General features: G+C 33.5%; 1 protein-coding gene across 4 annotated transcripts in view; it reads left to right on the top strand.

The window, feature by feature from the left end:
• LOC140441542 (sodium- and chloride-dependent GABA transporter 1-like) overlaps positions 1–18,842 on the top strand; it is a 127,521-nt gene that overhangs the window by 104,818 nt on the left and 3,861 nt on the right. For all 4 annotated transcript variants that reach the window (XM_072532329.1, XM_072532331.1, XM_072532328.1 and 1 more), the window contains 2 exons: positions 10,397–10,600; positions 11,885–12,052. In XM_072532329.1, the coding sequence (XP_072388430.1) occupies positions 10,397–10,600; positions 11,885–12,052 (372 nt within the window). The remainder of the gene's footprint in view (positions 1–10,396; positions 10,601–11,884; positions 12,053–18,842) is intronic.

Raw genomic sequence — 18,842 nt, 5'->3', positions numbered from 1 at the left:
ATAGTAGTTGACCGCACCCTGCTTGAGGTTCAGCCAAACATTCATCTATGGTATAAGACAATGAGTCTATCTGTCCATTGTTGCGGAATCCCACTGTAATTGCCATTGACACATGCTGTTTGCCGTTCTCTTTTTCAAAGTTCATCTAGACACAATGTAGTTGTAGTTGACTCTCTTTGCCGATAAAGGGTCCTCTTTTATTCAGCACTTTAATGGGTATCATCTCAGCTATGATGTATATTGCGTCCTTAGATTCTGTGCAAAATATGCGGCCAACTCTTAAAGTGCTCAGAGGATATACTGGTTAGACCTCCCTCTGTGATACCTAGGTTTTTAATACTGACGTGACTACTGATGACAATAACGTCCTCCTGCTTTGTTTTGGCGACCTAAATTCAGCATTAGCCGTAGCAAGGCTGCTCTTACTACAGATGCTTTATAATTGACATGCTCCACTTGCTTCTGGAAACAGAGTCTGTCATCAATCAGTACTACCAAGTCCGAAGGTATAGTTGTGATGTGATTTCATGTTCTCCAATGCTTAGTATTACGGTTTCCATCTGTTTCCGACTAGTAATAAGCACTGTTTTAGTTTTTTGCCTCGCTAGTTTTAAATGAACTATGTGCATCAACTGGCAGACTTTCTCGAAGATGATGTCGAACGTGAGATTAATTTCCTCAAGGTGCTTTGCGATGATCACCACAGTCACATCATCAGCGTTTGCCGTGAGCCTAGCATCTTTTGGTAATTCTAGCTTAAACAACCCATCATACATAATATTTTAAAAGAGAGGGCCTAGCACAAAGCCCTGCTATACTTCTTCAATGATTTTATATTCCTTCGTACCTCGTACCTTCGTATCCTTTGTACCTCTCCTCCATCTGGTCCCTGCGATTGCCACCTTAGCTGTTTAAGATAAGCACAAGATTAATCGCATGTAGTGTTGACTGCCCCTTTCGAAAACTACACCGACTGCTGTTGGGCAGCAGTTCAACTGCTGCTTCGATTCTTTGATGGACTGTTTATTGTAATATCTTGCAAGCTGTCTCCAGCTTACAGAGTGGATGATAAGATGATGGTCCCTCTGGTGATTTCTTTCCTTTTGAGAGAAGTAATAATCTTTGTTACTTTCATATGTGCAGAAAATACCCTCCTTGAGGCATGTCTTGTAAACTTCCAGGAACATTGCCAACTTTTTGGGCCTTTCTTTGGATCGCAAAATTGACAATCTCAGCAAAATTCAGCTGGGCCGTCTCATTTTTAGATATCAAATCTTTGGATTATTAGGCTCAAACTGCAAATTTACAAATATATAAATTTATAAATTATTTTAAAGTCATTAATATATAATACAAAATTTATTGTAATGTAAAATTTAATAAAGTTTAATTTCAATCTAGTAATTTGTGGCAAATAATACTTTGTAGATCCTGTTGAGCTGTAAATGTCATAATATTTTTCTATTCTAAAACTATAAGTGTTGATATCCCTGTATTTTCTCAAAAAATATGTTTTATCTCTATTCCTAATTACTACACGGTAATTTTTAGAGATATGACTTTATTTTTTGTTTCCCAAATATTCAAATTAAAACCCTGATAGAAGCTGGCAAATGCAACCGTTACCTTCCCTGAATATAAAATATAAGATAAAGCTACCGAGATATTAAATTTTAACTCGGTCTTCCCATTGTTATGTATATTGCTTGAAATGAATAGAGTTTTGTGAATAGAGCACTAGGCGACACAGCTTTACATAAACCAACTCTATAATTGTGTTAAATGTCTTTTACACGCCAAATTTTAGATAGGTAGTTGAGTACTTGCTCTATTTTTAAGCGAAATAAATTGTGTATTTGTATTTAGATAAAAGTTCGAAATTTTGCTTATTTGAACAATATGATACCGATAGTAAACCAAGTAATATTGTAGAAAATAAAAAAAAAACAGTGCTTAAACAATTTACTAGAAAACGTTGAAAATTAAAACAGAAAGAATAACACACCGCTATAGAAATATCTAAAACAAATTGATAAAAAAATGTACAGATATTACCAAATAGATTAGTCATACTTAGCCAATGGATTTCGTATTGATCTCTTAGCGTGGCACATTATGTTGTTTCTAAATGCAGTCTGGTATTTTGGGGATCTTGGCTTACACGATGTGCCGCACTTGCGTAGTATTTATATGGAAGTTGAAAATACTGCTGAAACTGCTGAAAGAGGATAGAGTAGAGTACAGATGGGAACAGATAAGGGAATTAATAGACAACAGAGACGAAAAACAGGAAATCCCTATAATAATATTATCTGAATTGACGGAAACCTTAAAAGAGGTTAAAAACGGAAAATCCGCAGGGCCTGGAGACCTTCGCATAGAGCTGGTTAAATATGGGCCGACTGCACTTTTAGAATTAATAGTAGACCTTTTCAATAAATGTATGTGTGGAGACCAGGAAATTCCTAAAGATTGGAAAAAAACTTATATAAGCTCCATATATAAGAGAGGGAATAAAAGCGACTGTTCCAATTATAGAGGTATTAGTGTGACGAGCTCTGTGGGCCAGTTGTACGGCAGAATATTAAAGAAGAGGGTTGAAAGACAGATACAAGATATTGAAGAACAAAGCGGCTTTCGTACCGGGAGATCCTGCCTTGATAATATATTTATTCTACGACAAATAATTGAAAAGCGTGTCGAAAGAAGTAGAGAGACCCATTTGGTATTTATAGACCTTGTGAAAGCATATGATAGTGTCCCGTTAAAGAAAATGTTTGAGGTCCTCGAAAGGTCCGGATTGGATTCGACGTATATCCGAACGATATATAAATTGTACGAAAATGCAATTAGTTGTGTAAAAATTGGAACCAGAACCTCAAATGAATTTAAAGTCACTAAAGGCCTAAAGCAAGGATGCTGTTTGTCACCGACACTCTTTAAAATATACGTCCAAGAAGCATTGAGGAATTGGAGAAATAAATGTAGATTTATGGGCATCGAAGTGGGACAAGAAACTCTGTATACATTGTTGTTTGCAGATGATCAGGTGGTGGTTGCAACCGATGAGGAAGATATAAATTATATGAATCGAAAATTATTTGAGGAATATGCCAAATGGGGGCTTACTGTAAACATAAGCAAAACAGAATATTTAAAAATTGGAGGAAATACCACAGATCTGAGGCTTGAAAACGCAGTCATAAAAGGCTGCAACCAGTATAAATATCTAGGAAGCATCATATCAGCAGATGGCAGAGTTAAGATAGATGTACAAAACCGAATAACCCAAGGGAAAAATGCATCCGAATACTGAATTCATTACTGTGGTCTAATAAAATAAAGATGCATACCAAACTTCGCGTATACAGAGCAATTGTAGAACCAATTACCACATATGGTGCCGAATGTTGGACGATGACAAAGAATGAACGAGATAAAGTAGACGTTGTGAAAATGGATTATCGTAGAAGGTCATGTCGAGTATCGAGAATGGAAAGAATCAGGAATGAGGAAATACGAAACCGTACAGGAATTAGAGATACCCTTTCAGATAGAATACAAGGAAGGCAATTACAATGGTATGGTCACGTGATGAGAATGGAGGAGGAGTGGTGGCCAAAGAAAGCCTTAATGTATGTTCCGCCAGAAAGAAGAAAAAGGGGAAGACCACCAAATTCCTGGAGAAGAGAAATTACAAAAACAATGCAATCTAGAGGCTTAGAAGAGGGAGATTGGAGAGATAGAAAAAGATGGAGGCTGAAATGCGGGAAGCGGCAATCGCCGTAGGACCCCCGTTATATGATGATGATGTGAAAATATGTGGCCCGGAAAGCCAAGTAGTGATTTTGGCCCTAAAAAATATTACGCCTATATAGTATATTTTTGTTACTTGAAAAAATACAAATTAATGGTACATAATACATACTTCTAAACATAAGTAGTTATTTTTCCATTAACATTTACATTATACTCACGCAAATACAATAAAAAAAATATAACTTCATGTTTTATATAGCTTTTGCTCGGTGTGTAGTAAAGAAGCATTCAACACAATGTTTTTTTTACAGAGCATACAGTGCCATTTACTTCGTGCCCTCTTATTTGTTGCAACTTTTCGGCCATCACAATTGTTCAAATTTTTGTAGCAAACAACACATCTCAATCTTGAATTATTCTGTTCCAAAGCGTGATTTTCGGTGTTACCTTCGGGTTATGTTCATCTATATCGTCTGTTCCAATGTGTAACAATGAATAACACAGTTTTTCTTTGAAATTGGTTATGGACAACTTTTCTTGTGTAACTTCCTTGTAGACCAAGAAAGCGTTTACAACTGCAGATCCCAATAATAATTCGATGGCAAGCTATCTGTATCATTTTGTTCCTCTGCGTAAACAGTAAGAATATACTTTTCGCTTTGCTACGCACCACCTCCTTACAATACTTCATTTGTATTATCACTATGAAGGGTAATGAGCATAAGCACATCTGTCTTGTCACGCCATTTCATGACCATAACTCTGGAATCACTTTCTCTGGCATATATTTCTTTTGGTTTTAATTTTTTTTAGACCACCTCTTTAGGATTATATTTTCGGTTGCTACGGAGGGTGCCCACTAGATACTTCTTTCGTTCTAATAATTTGGTTGCCTTGTATAATAATTATCCGTATACAGTTCTCTACCAGAATCCAAAAGATCGTCCATTAGAGCAAACACTACATTCGAAGATGCTTGACAGCAATTTTCGGTATCGGCTCCACCATAAACCCGAAGATTATAAGTGTACCCTCCTTCCGTACATAACTTGTACATTTTTATACCGAATATGTGCCCATTATTTTTTATGTATTACCTAAATCGTAGTCGACCACGAAATGGGTCCATGGTCTCGTCAATGCACACTTTTTTACCAGGCGTTAACACTTTTTTAAAAGAACTGTAAGGAGGGGAGTAATTTTGCGAAATCTGTCATCTGTAAAAGCATTATTATTATTATCGCTAAAATACCACTTACTTAGCAATAACTCAAAACGGTTCCTCGACATAAGACGGCTGATTTCATTTTGATATAATAATGATTTTTTCCAATACGATTGTATAGTGGACAACTTACACAAGCCCATCCATAATAGGATAACAATAAACCTTTCCATTTCCAGATGATCAGTTGGAGTAAACTTTTTGATGCGCGATTTTTGTGTCAGTCCTTCTTTCGCCAAACAACGCTCGCCATAGAGATTGGTTTCGTTAACCATGAGAGTAATAACTTCGTCACAAACAAATAACTTAAAAAAACTATAGAGATCCCTAATTATATAATCTTCATAGATTTGAGCCGTAACTCCAGTATCTTTTCCATTAAAGTAAAAATTCTTAAAAGATGATCCCTCAACAGGGTTCCACTGTAAGTTATTCAAGTCAATTAGCTGATCTTGATGATTATTTCTATTTTCTGGGCCACTTTAATTTCTGTACTGGGAAATTACGTATTCAATAACATTGTCTACATTTTGTAAATTTGAATGGATATTTTCTGACCCTGTTTGTGAGCTAATCGTCAAATTTCCAACATCATTAGAGGCAGATAAACTATTTGATTTGCTTGAAGATGCTCCGAAATCCATTGTAAGATTTACTTCTTGACATAATTTACGTTTTTTTGGGACAAAAACTGCACTAACTTAGGCCACAAAAAAATCTTCCAAAATTCACAAAAAAAGACAATACTCAAAAATATTATTCAAATAGATTATAAAATACCTTAGAAAACAGAAACTATTACAAAAAAAAATTAGTCCCAGGGACCAACAATTTTCATTGTATGGTGGCGCTTAAGGTGGTAACTTAAGATATCCGTCATAAAAATCATAGCATCTGATTCATCTTTAAAAAGACAACCATATGCCATGATGACAGTAAAATTCTCCTGTTATACCTAAAGTAAAAAAAAACATTAATAGTTTTTAAAAATTAAAATTTTTCAAAAAAGTTCGGCAAAATAAAACAAATTAACCGCACACAAAAACAATAAAATAATATCTATGGCACTTACATTATGATAAAGTCACTGGTCTCTGAGGGGAACATATGGTAAACCTCTAAAAACAGGTGGCCCTCTAGATGTAGAAAAAACAGTATCTTGGCATTTTTTGACAAACATATTGATAAAGGCCCTCGACATTGACAAAAGGGTTTGTCTGTGAATGCTAGCGGCAAGAACTGAATTGAATGAAGAAAAAAGGGTCTATTAATATAGAAATTAATTTAAAACGAAGAGTGAACACTAACCATAAAATTGTGAGTTTCTCGGTCATAACTTAACTTCAAATATACACGTCTGAATGCATATTAATATACAAATAACAACTGGCAACAGAACTAAAATTGGATTTTGGCTTTTTATAAATTGCTCTAATCTTAAAACATAAATTATTACGAAAAGGGTTTTTAAGTTTAAGGGTCTTTTAAACACTTATAAGTATTCGAAGCGATAAAAATTAATAATCTCTGGATACAGTTAACTAAAAATACAGGCTCATAATAAGGTTTAAATTCGCACAAGATCCCAAAATAACAATGGTTAAAGAATAAGTCACCAAACTCATCCGATGATATGAACAGAGACTAACAGACTACCCAAATTATCTAGCTCAAAACTTAATTACACAACCAATCTAACGAAAGTTCAAGCCAATCTGTTAACTATAATATAGGCGCAGAAGCCCAATAGAATTTAGAAGCAGAAGCCCAACCAAACACTAAGACATACGTGATACTGTTCGACTACGAAGAATATACAAGACATTGTCAATGGACAATTTTCTACAAGCCATTTGTTAAATATGGTATGGTCAATTTTTACAGTTGTCAATACATTGTGAAGTTAAATAAAAAAACTAAGACCAGACAAAGTAAATCAAACTAGATAGAACCGACTAAGTAACAAGAATATAAGGAAGTATTGCAATATTCAGGATATCGTATGATGTGGGAGAAAACAAAAATAAACCAAGAGGTAAAAGAACGGAGGATCTTATAATAGTCAAGGTTGTAAGATACGAAAGGTCAGCCAAGAGGATACCACCAAAGAGGTGACCAGACAGTAGGTAATCGGAATAGCAAATATTATTACACATAACTCTGTAATCACAGGTTATGGACCTAACGTAAGAAATAGAAGATAAAATATATAAAAACATAAAACTTTCTTGTTAAAAAATGGTAATATTACCAGCAACATACACTAATAGTTCACAGGACAGACTTTAAAATTAAATGTTAGTAATTCTGTATTACTATCGTAAATTAACTAATTATCGGCCTGGGTTGAACAGTGTTTTTTGGACGGCCCTAGAGTCTGGGCTCTGACTCTGGATTTGGAAGCATCCGATTTTAGAATCATTAATCTCAGATAATAATGTTTTTCATCTACTAATCAAAGCAACATTTTTATATCTTTTAACATGTATTCTTAGTAGTAGTCTTGACGGAGACTAAGAAAAAAGGAACTGGCACAGAAACTGTAAATAACTATACACACATATTCAGTGGCATCCCAAAACACCAAAGAGCAAAGAGAGGAGTCTCTGTAATGATACACAAAAAATTCAAACACAAAATAACTGATTTCGAGACAATCGACGAAAACATCATACGTGTTAATATCAACATAAATCAAACGCCAGTGACAATTCTTGGAGTCTACGCCATCTCAGATGACGAATCAATTGCTGCTAAGGACGAGTTTTTCGAAAAATTTAACGACATAATCACCAACATAGGAAAGTCACGAGAACTGATAATACTGGGAGATCTGAATAGCCGGGTGGGTCAAAGAATAAACAGTGAGGTGATCGGTCCCTACGGTGAAATAAACCTGAATCACAATGGAGAAAGGCTGATCCAAGTGTGTCAGAGTCATACTCTGAGAATAATGAACGGCTTCTATAAACACAAAGATATTCACAAATACACATGGGTACAACATACAAGGAATCTAAAATCGATCATTGACTATGTAATAGTCAAACAAAGCACTACCTTAAAAGTGAATGATGTAAGAGTACTTAGAGGACCGACGTGTGGTTCCGACCACTATATAGTTAGGACAAAAATGGTATTTCCTTTTAAATCTAACAAGGACAATAACGTTAATGAGGAACCTCAACAAACAGAAGTGATAACGAACAAACGATATAACTTAAACAGCCTTATCAACGAAAGCACAAGAAACCTATACCAGCACAGATTAGACGAAAAGTTGCTACATAATATAGAAGACCAGTCAGTAGAACAAGTTTACGAAAACATAACGAGTAGCATCAAAGAAGCAGCAGAGGAGGCCATTGGACTAAAAACTAATTCCGCTAGTAAAAAACTTTGGTGGAATCAAGAAATTGAAGAACTAGTACTTCGGAAGAAAAAAGCATACCACAAATGGCTAAATACAAAACAGGAGTTGGATAGAGAAGAATACAAAGATATTAAAAAAAGAACACGACAACTAGTAAACACAGCTAAACGAGAAATGTGGGACAAAAAATGCAAAGAGATAGACACATATATGGGAGGTAGAAAATGCTCAGAGACGTGGAAATTCCTGACAAAAGTTAAATCAAATGAAAAAAGAGAAACAAACATACAATTAATAACAACAGAGAACTGGATCCGACATTACGAAAATCTATTAACAGAAAACAGAGAGGAATATAGAGAAATGTCTCCAACTGAAATACACATACAGGGAGAAACGATAAACATCGATGAGAGGACTGTCATAAAAACGATACAACTACTAAAAAATGGTCGAGCTGCAGGTCCGGAGGGAATTTCAGCAGAACTAATCAAATGCGGTACTAACAAACTGTTTGAACGATTAACCTGGTGTATAAACCAATATCTAAACGGTGCACCAGTCCCGCATGAGTGGAAAGTATCCTTCATATCATCTATACATAAGAAGGGAAGTAAACTGGACTGCTCAAACTATCGAGGTATATCAGTAACCAGTACCTTAAGTCGCCTATATGGAAGGATACTTCGAGACATTATCGAACAAGAATATAAGGAACAAGAAGAAGAGGAACAATCTGGCTTTAGAGCGGGAAGGAGCTGCACCGATAATGTGTTTGTTTTGAAACAAATAATAGAAAAAAGATCAAGTACCAATCAAGAAACCCACCTTATGTTTATAGACCTTCAGAAGGCCTATGATACTGTACCCGCTAAAAAGCTATGGAAAGTTTTGCAGGAAACAAACATTAACCACACAGTAATTAACGCCCTTAAACAGCTTTATGAAGGATCAACGTCGGGAATAAAAATTGGAAATAGACTTTCAAAAAAATTTCCTGTAAACAAGGGACTCCGGCAGGGGTGTTGCATATCCCCCACATTGTTTAAAATCTACGTGGCGAAAGCACTGTATCAGTGGAAAAGAAAGTGCAGAGGAATGGGCATTGACCTGGGAGAAACTTGCCTATATACCCTACAGTTTGCAGACGATCAAGTCCTTATAGCCAACGATAAAGAAGACCTGACATATATGGCCAGAAAACTACAGGAAGAATACAAGAAGTGGGGTTTAGAACTCAATACACAAAAAACAAAATATCTCCCAATAGGCGCAGAACTATCCAACATTCAGATGGACACAACCGAAATTGCATTCTGCACTGAATATACCTACCTAGGAATTGATTTCGACACCACAGGCACAGACAATAGGGAAATTAGAAAACGAATAACCCAGGCCCGTAGAACAATTGGATGCCTTAACGGAGTTCTTTGGAGCTCAGAAATTGGTAAAAGACGAAAATACAATATATATGAATCTCTCATAAAAACCAGCTTAACCTATGGTGCAGAGACATGGAGACTAACAGAAAGCAATAAAAGAAAACTCGAAGCAACAGAAATGGATGTATTTAGACGATCACTTCGAATATCTAGAGCAGACAGAATTAGAAACGATGAAATAAGAAATCGGATGGGGGTAGATGGATCACTGGCAACAGACATAGAAAGGAAACAACTTATATGGTATGGCCATGTTCAAAGAATGCCAGAAACAAGACTACCAAAAATCGCCATGAAATGGATACCACCAAATCGTAAGAAACGAGGAAGACCAAAAAGAACATGGAAGGAGGGAATAACAAAGGCAATGAGCTCCCGAGACTTGACCGAAGAACAATGGAATGATAGAAATTCGTGGAAATTAGGCATCGGACAACGACGCAAGACGTTTTGAAACCGATATATATATATATATATATATATATATATATATATATATATATATATATATATATATATATATATATATATATAACATGTATTATTGATCTGAGTTATTGATAGGAACTAAAATATATCCTTATTTTGTTTCAGGGGGGAATGTATATATTCCAATTAATGGACTACTACTCAGCAAGTGGAATGTCATTACTTTGGGTATGCTTTTTTCAAACTATAGCCATTTCCTGGTTCTTTGGAGTTGACCGATTGGGAGATTGTATAGAAAAAATGATGGGGATACGCCCAGGGTTGTTTTGGAGGATTTCTTGGAAGTACATTGCTCCCTTAGTTATGGCTGTAAGTATGCTTTTTATAGTTAACTACAATAGCAGTTTTGGCTAATTATCCCCTTTTTCATTGTGGGCACTTTGTGTCGTCCTAAATACTTAGATCTCCTGAGAAATCACATAATTGCAGCAGTTCGAGCGTTACCTAATAATATGGATGAAATTTTATTGCAACAAAACGTCTGTCCAGCTCATAATGTACGGAAGGTGTTAGATTTTTAAACATTACGTTTCCAGATAAAATTATTAGTACAAAAGGTAGCATAAAAATATGCCACGTCGCTCTCCTGAGCTTGCACCTTTTAACTTCTTCGTATGGGGTTATATAAAGTAACAAATTCCACATTCTAACAGTAACCGTAACAAAAATCATTTAGGACTTTCAAAGAATAAACATCAGAACACCAGAAGGTAATTATACAACAGACTGGAATAATGCCTTTCTGAAAGTGATTGACTTTTTGAAAATTTAATTTAAAATAGTTTTAATTAAAATTATAAAATTGTTATTTTTTAACTTTCGGCAACAATGTACAGACAAGACTGCCCATAGTGCTTACGGGTCTATCACAGACATATGGTTACATGTTATTCTCTCGAACATACAAGTCTATACAAAATTTTTTCTCAGTTCGTTACGTTGTCTTAATATCCTATAGTCAGATAATTCTTTTCCATACCTGTATATTTAATTAGTACCTTTTTTTAGTTTCGGAAACTAATTAAGAAAACCGTTACAGTAATATAACTTACGTTGGAAAGTAACGTTGATACTCTCCTGCCATCTACAATATTTTTTTAGTAAGGTCCTTATTTCAGTACTCTTGTACCGTTCATTTATCCCTGATTCTATCAGTTTGTCATATTAATTTCTAGATAACTGTCTTTTACCGAAATGCAAATTAATCGAATCTTTCCTGAGTTTCAATTGGTCGTTCTCCGACATAGCCTGCTAGCCAAGCTGCATTAAGTCCCTTTTAAAAATTATAAAATTATTAAGTCGCATAAAATTATAAGTATGCTTACATCACATTGTGTGATGTGAGCATACTTACTTATAATTTTTATTATATTTCTTTTAGTTTTGTTACATTGGCCACTACATCAGCCAACTTCATAGTTTTATGTGGCGCATACCACAACGCCCATTCCTACTTCTACTTTAGATTGGCTGAGGTCAACTGTTTAAGCTCTTTTTTTATTTTACTTATTGAAAGTGGACTCACATTTACAAACAACAATTTTTAATATTTATAATTACAGAATAAAAAAATCAGGATATTCTTTGTTTAAGGTGATATTTATTAGTCAATGCTTTGAATACCAAAGACTAAGTTATGGTTCCTATGAATATCCTTTGTGGGCTGATATTATTGGATTGGGTATAAGTTGTTCCTCTATGCTGTGGATTCCAGTATACATAATCTACTACGTTTTTAGCCAACCTGAAAGTTTACTACAGGTACGTAGATGTTTTATTATATTGTAGATCGGTTTTAACACCTTAACAAGGGTTTTTTTTTTAATTTGAATATTGTGTTTCTTTTAAAAATATGAACGTTAGATTAATTAACAATATTATAGTAGTTTTCTCTCTACCACACTTCTTCCTTTCCATTATAAAGATATTTTGTCAGGTTCTTTTGATGTTGGCAGTTACTCTAAATGTTTTATATTTTCCGCTAAGAGAAAAAAAGCAGTATAGTCTAAGTTGTTAATTAAGTTTTAGGCAATACAGTAATGATTAGACTTCGGCAAATATGCAAATAAAAATGTAGAAAATATGCGCATAAATATGCACGTGTTTACCCGAAAATATGCAAATATTTTACAAAATATGCATACAAATAAATAAGAAAATCGTAAAATAGTAACAATTTTATTTAAAAAAAAAGTGTACATAACTAAATATTTCCTACTATTCATTAAGATTTACATTAATTTTAAGTAACTACATCATTTTTAAGTATGAATAAACTTATTTAGAATTATGGTAACAATAAATGACCAAGTGGTGTTCAAAATTTTCTAACAAAAACTTGTGGCTTCTGTCTGAGTACATTATATTTATATATGGAAAAACTTCGTTCAACATCAACTGATGTAACGGGAGCATTTTTCAAACTAACCAAAACATTTGGTTCTAAATTAATTGTTTCCGAAATATTTCCAGCTAGAACACTGACTACTTCAGAAAGAATATGATAACCTTTATTTTTTTCCATAGTAGCTTCAAATTTTTTTAAAATATCTTTTCCAATATTACCTCTAACGTTCCGACAACATGACGCAAATTCTTTTATTAATGCTGTACTTTCGAACAATGACAGTTTTGGTGATTCTAACTGAGTAATTGTTTTTTGAACAAAACTAAAATTTGATTTTATAAATGAAAGTTCTTGTTGAAGCAAGTTACTCTGAAAAGTTTGTTTAGAATACAAAAGAGATTGGGAACTTTCATCTGTTAACCTATCAATTATGTTCTTTATTTTAACAAAATGATCTGCATAAAAATTAGCTGCTTCTAACCATGTTCCCCATCGCGTTAAAATAGGTTGTGGTGGAAGAGGAATGTTAGGTAGCATTTCTTTATAAAGTTGAATTCTTATAGGAGATTTAAGAAATACTTTTTTGACACTGGATATCATGGTATTTACAAGAGGAAACTTTTTTCGTATTTCCTCTGCAACTCTGTTTAATCCATGCGCTACACAAGTAACATGTATTAAATCTGGGAAAAATATTTTTAAATTTTGTCCTGCTTTCACCATATAAGGAGCAGCATCCGATAAAATAAGCAGTAATTTATTAGAAGGAATAGTTGTCGGAAGAAAAAAAGTTGCTAATGTTTCTTGTATAAAACGCGAAATTGTTAAAGCATTTGTTTTCTCAAGTTGCTGGCATGAAATAAGATGAGATTTTGGTAAGGTATCTTCTTTAAGAACACCAATCAATAAATGAGCAATATACTTTCCTGAGGAATCAGTGGTTTCGTCTACAGATATGTAAAAATAATTATCTGCAATTTCTTCCTTAATATTAATTAACACCGACGAGTATAGCCCGTTCACATTATTTCTTCTTAGAGACCGATCACTTGGAACATTAAGTTTGCAATATTTTTTTAGAAACGAACTAAAATTTACATTTGCTAATTTTGAAAGCGGTATGTTTGCAGACACTAATGCGCGACACAAGTCTTCATTAAAAGTTTCTTGCTCATCTAATTTTTTTGAAGTAGATTGGAAACATTTAGCCATTGAAGTTTGATGTTTTCCTCCTATTTTTCCTTTTTTTGCAATGTGTGAAGCAGTTCTCACATGTTGCTCTATCTGAAATTTCTTCTTACATGCTATCTATAAATAAAAATAAAAACCTTTATTTTAACCCAACCTTTAAAATATAAAAATATACAAGGTGTTTTTGGTTAATCAAATAACTGGTTTGGAAAAAAAACACTCCCTAAGTGTTTTAAATGCAGTATTAATCCACAAATTAGTTTTTGTTACTAACCATTAGTACATCATATAACTTATTTTAAAATTCAACAAAAGTTTTTTTTTTGTTAATTCAATTACAATAAAAATAATTGTGTTTTAGAATAGCTGACTTCATAAAAAAAAGTAAAGGTGAAAATTTTTTCTAAATACACACCATTGTATTGTACCATGGATAATTTTTTCTCACTAAAGGAAGCTATTTTTCATTTAAAAACAACCTACGAGTACTAAATTTCAAGTAAATACGTTTATTGGTTTTAAAGTTATTGTTGTTATTAACTAAAACTCATTAACTATATCGTTTTGTTCAATTTTTCGAGAAGTATCTACAGTCAAACGTTGTAAGTGTCATTTGGAAACACCCTGTATGTATGAAATATTAGATATTTAATAGAAAATATTAGATACTTACAATTTTGCCACAGACTGACCAGTAGATTTTTCCCATATCCATAGACAGCTCTTTATAAGGTTTAATCCAAGTTGAAGCACTGGTTGTTTTAGGTATTATAAAATCACAATCTCCTTTTTTGTTACGCACAACGAGTGTTTACGCTTTGAATATCAAAACAAAAATGATTTACAAATCTGAGCATCAAATTAGAAATGTTTAGGTACCTAATTCAATAAACTGGGAGATTTTGGAAAATCCCTAAATTAGGAACAAAACTATTAGCCGTTTACCTGCTGTTAAGATACAATAAATTGTAGATAGATTTGGGGATTAGATCATAAAATGCAAATGAGCGAACCCTTAGCGATTATCCAATAACTGAATGCCTCAGTGACCGAGACTTTCTAAGAATGTTGAGGGCTACTTAAATTGATCTTCTTTGAAATTGTAAATGTTTTGTACCTGTAGAGATTACGTACTTAGATCATTTCTTGATTAAAATGACTACAAAATTTTATACAAGAATTGAAATAAATTGGTATGTTTAAAAATTTTCAAATACAGTATAAAAATCTGAACTTTTATGCACTTTATGCAAACTTTTATACAAATATGCCAAAATATGAAATATTTGCATAAAATATGCACAATATGCAAAATATGCAATATGCATATTTGCCGAAGTCTAGTAATGATAATAATATTGCCCAACAACTACCAGAGGAAGAGGTATCGTACGACCGCCCAAAAGATGAAGTGGGAGCCTTTCGTAGAGGTAATAATCCACCAATGAACAAGCAGAATTGCTTATAAAGAGGAAGAAGAAGAACTACCAGAGGCGGAACTCCACCTGTGGTAGTTGCTCGGTAAATTGAGTAGCTATGTAACTATCAGTGATGGTCTCAAGCAGAAATAAGGAAGGGGTAGAAGAAAATGGCTGGATGATACAGAAGATGATAAAAATACAATAAATGTAAAAACTGAAAAGTTCATTGCAAAGACAGGATGAAATGGAAAAAAGTCACGACAGCAGCAAAGACACACAGCAAGTTATAAATGATATAGAGGAATAATCCACCTCACCCAAGAATAGAATTTTAAACACCATGGCATTAGGTATAATCCCTAGGGATTGTAAAGCTTAATGATAATGCAACAAAATTTGGACGGAGAAGCGTAACTGGAATTACTAGACACTTTTAAGTGGTCAACCCTATATGGTATTATAAAATATTAAGGACTCTTCGACGCTTCACTTTTTATTATCTTTTTCATCTCTTTTAATAATAACATTAAAAATATATGATCATACTGTATTTCTATTAAAGGCATACTAAAAGTTGAGCGTGACATTTATATGATAATTCCAAAATGCTTTACGTCGTTTTCATTGAATAATTAACAGCTATCAGCAGAAATAACATTATAGTGCTATCTCTTTTAATTAAAGAATATCACATGCAGTTTATGTATTCATCACATACAATAATTTACATGGTTTATTTTTAAAATAATTACAGTTTTATAATACTTTATGAAACAGTAATTATTGTCTATTGTCTGTCTAATCTATTGTCAAGTAACTGTTTTAGTTTTTTTAAGCCCTTCTCTCTATTCGGATTGCCGAATATAGCCTCTCCTTATTTTCGCCATTTATCTCTGTTGTTTGTAAGACGTTTCCACGTTGGTCCTGCAGTTCTTTTAATATCGTCGCTCCAGCGCATTTGCGGTCTTCCTCATTTACAAACAATTCATTATCGTATTCGTGGTCTTTTGGCTTCATATGGCCGCTAATTCCCGATTTCTTTATTCCATGTGCCATCCTTAAGACGTTCGTTATGTCCAGCCCATTTCCATTTCAGTTTAGCTGCCTGTTCGACAGCATCTTTTACTTTTGTTCTATTAAGAATATCTTCATTGGTTTTATGGTCTTTGAGTGAGCATTTGTCGTTCCATAGCTCTTTGAGTTTTTCTGATCTTCTCCATGTTTATTTTAGTAAATGTCCAGGTTTGAGCTCCATATGTAAGTACAGGTACGATATAGGAATTAAACACTTTGGTTCGCAGTCTTTGAGGTATATTTTTATTTTTAAGTATGTATGAGAGTCTTCCGAATGCTGCCCATCCTATTTTTACACGTCTGCTTATTTCGGTAGTCTGATTTTCTTTGCTTACCTTAACATTTTGACCCAGATATGTATATTCATCTACGTGTTCTATCTCTGCCCCTTGGATGTTTATCATAGGTTTGGCATCTTTGTTTGACATCAGTTTAGTTTTGCTGAAATTCACTTTCAGTCCTTTTTTTAGGGATTCTGTGTGTAGCTCCTCAGTCATCGTATTCAGTGCATTTTATGTGTCGGCTATTAGTACTACATCATCTGCGTATCTAAAATGTTTCAAATATTTTCCGTTAATAGGGATTCCCCTGTCTTTAAGTCAATAGATTCCCAAAGATATAGATAAAGATATCTTCTAGGGCAGCTGTAAATAATTTTGGAGATATTGTGTCTCCTTGTCTTAGGCTTCGGTTGATTTTTACTGGTCTTGTTCCATTAAATTACTCAACGTCACTATCATTTCAGCTTGTTCGTAAATATTATGTATTAATATTCTGTATCTGAACCTCAATCCGGTTGTTGACTAATGCTTCTTCTATTGCCCACAGTTCTAAGCTATCAAAAGCTTTTTCATAATCTATAAAAGCCAGACATAATGGGAGATTCTATTCGTTAGTTATTTCTATTAGGATTTTCAAAATATATAGATGGTTACAGGTGCTGTACCCTTTTCGAAATCCGGCCTGTTCTACTGGTTAATATCCGTCAAATTTAATTGTTTATCTGTTTGTAATATTTTTCGTAAAGGTTTTGTAAAGTTGTGAAAGAATTGAAATCGGTCGATAATTTTTCAGGTCTGTAGTGTCTCCCTTTTTGTGTATTAGTATTGTTTTAGCAGTATTCCATTGTTCAGGTATGTTGCCTTCAAATAGACATTTATTAAATAGTATTTTTAGATATGTAATGGCTTCTTCTCCGGCTTCCTTCAGCATTTCTGCTAGGATTCCTTCGCTTCCAGGAGTTTGATTCCTTTTTATTTCTTTTACTGCTCTTTCTATTTCTTCGTGGCTTATTTCGGGCATTACTTCTGAGTTGACATTGGTTATCTGCCTTTTCAAGTTCTGCTTTAGGAGTTAAGGAAATCATTTCTGGAACGATACAGATTGGCGTAAAACTTTTCAATTTATTTTGCTATATCAGATTTACTTTTTTCTAGTTGTCTTTGTTCATTTTTAATGGTTATTATGTTTTTCTTTCCTAGTTTCGGTTTGGTGAATTTGAGTCTTCGGTTTTCCTCTATGATGTTCTATATGGTCTTCTTGATTTTTTTAATGTCCTCTTTTATCTGTTTTCTTATTACTCGATTGAGTTCCTTAAACTCTGCAGTGTCTCTTTTGTCTTGTCTCACAAGATCTTTTCTTTGTTTCAGCATGTTTTGTGATTCTACACTTATTTTTAATTTCCTGTTAGCGATTGTCACTTCTGAGCTTGCATTTAGTAATTCTTTTGTTATGACTTCATTGATTTTATTTAAGCTAAGTTTATCTAGATTTAATAGTTTTGCAAGCTTTAACTTACTTTTTTATTATTCTGTATTAGATTTTAGTTTATCTGTATCTATATTCCAAGTTTTTCTAAATTTATTTCTATTTTTATTATGTTTTAACTCTAATTTGGGTCTAACCATTCGGTGATCGCTACTTACTGCGCCGTATTTATTAGTGTTACGTCCTGTATGATATCTGTTTTGTTACACAGTATGTAATCTATTTCGTTCCGAGTTTTTCCGTCTGGGGATAGCCACGTCCACTTTCTTTGAGGCTTTTTCTTATAGAATGTGTTCATTGCATAGTATTTGTGGACTTGTAGGAAGTTAACCAATGTTTCTCCTCTCTCATTTCTAACTTCAGAGCCAAATCGTCCTACATAGTTTTCGGTTTTTTCAAGTCATTGTCCGATCTTAGCGTTGAAGTCTCCTATTATTATCACTGTTTTAGTTAATACAATATATTTAGAACTCTCCTAAGAAATAGTCTATATTAATTAATAAAAAAGTATTTTTTAAGTTAAAAAACTTTAAAACTTAACAGTTTCATTAAGTCAAATGATTTAAAAACTAAATAGTGTGTGAACTTCGACATGAAAAGGTGTTTATCGATTATATGTACAACTGAAGATACAAATCGATTAACAAAATTTATAGTCCGTGTCAACCTAGCAAACCTAACGTGAGCACCAAAAAACCACCTCATAATATCTATTATTATTAATCATAACATCATTAATAAAATACCGAAG

The sequence above is a fragment of the Diabrotica undecimpunctata genome, chromosome 5 (assembly GCF_040954645.1).
Source record: "Diabrotica undecimpunctata isolate CICGRU chromosome 5, icDiaUnde3, whole genome shotgun sequence".
In the NCBI taxonomy this organism is placed as follows: Eukaryota; Metazoa; Arthropoda; class Insecta; order Coleoptera; family Chrysomelidae; genus Diabrotica; species Diabrotica undecimpunctata.
This window is presented reverse-complemented; position numbering and strand designations above follow the sequence as displayed.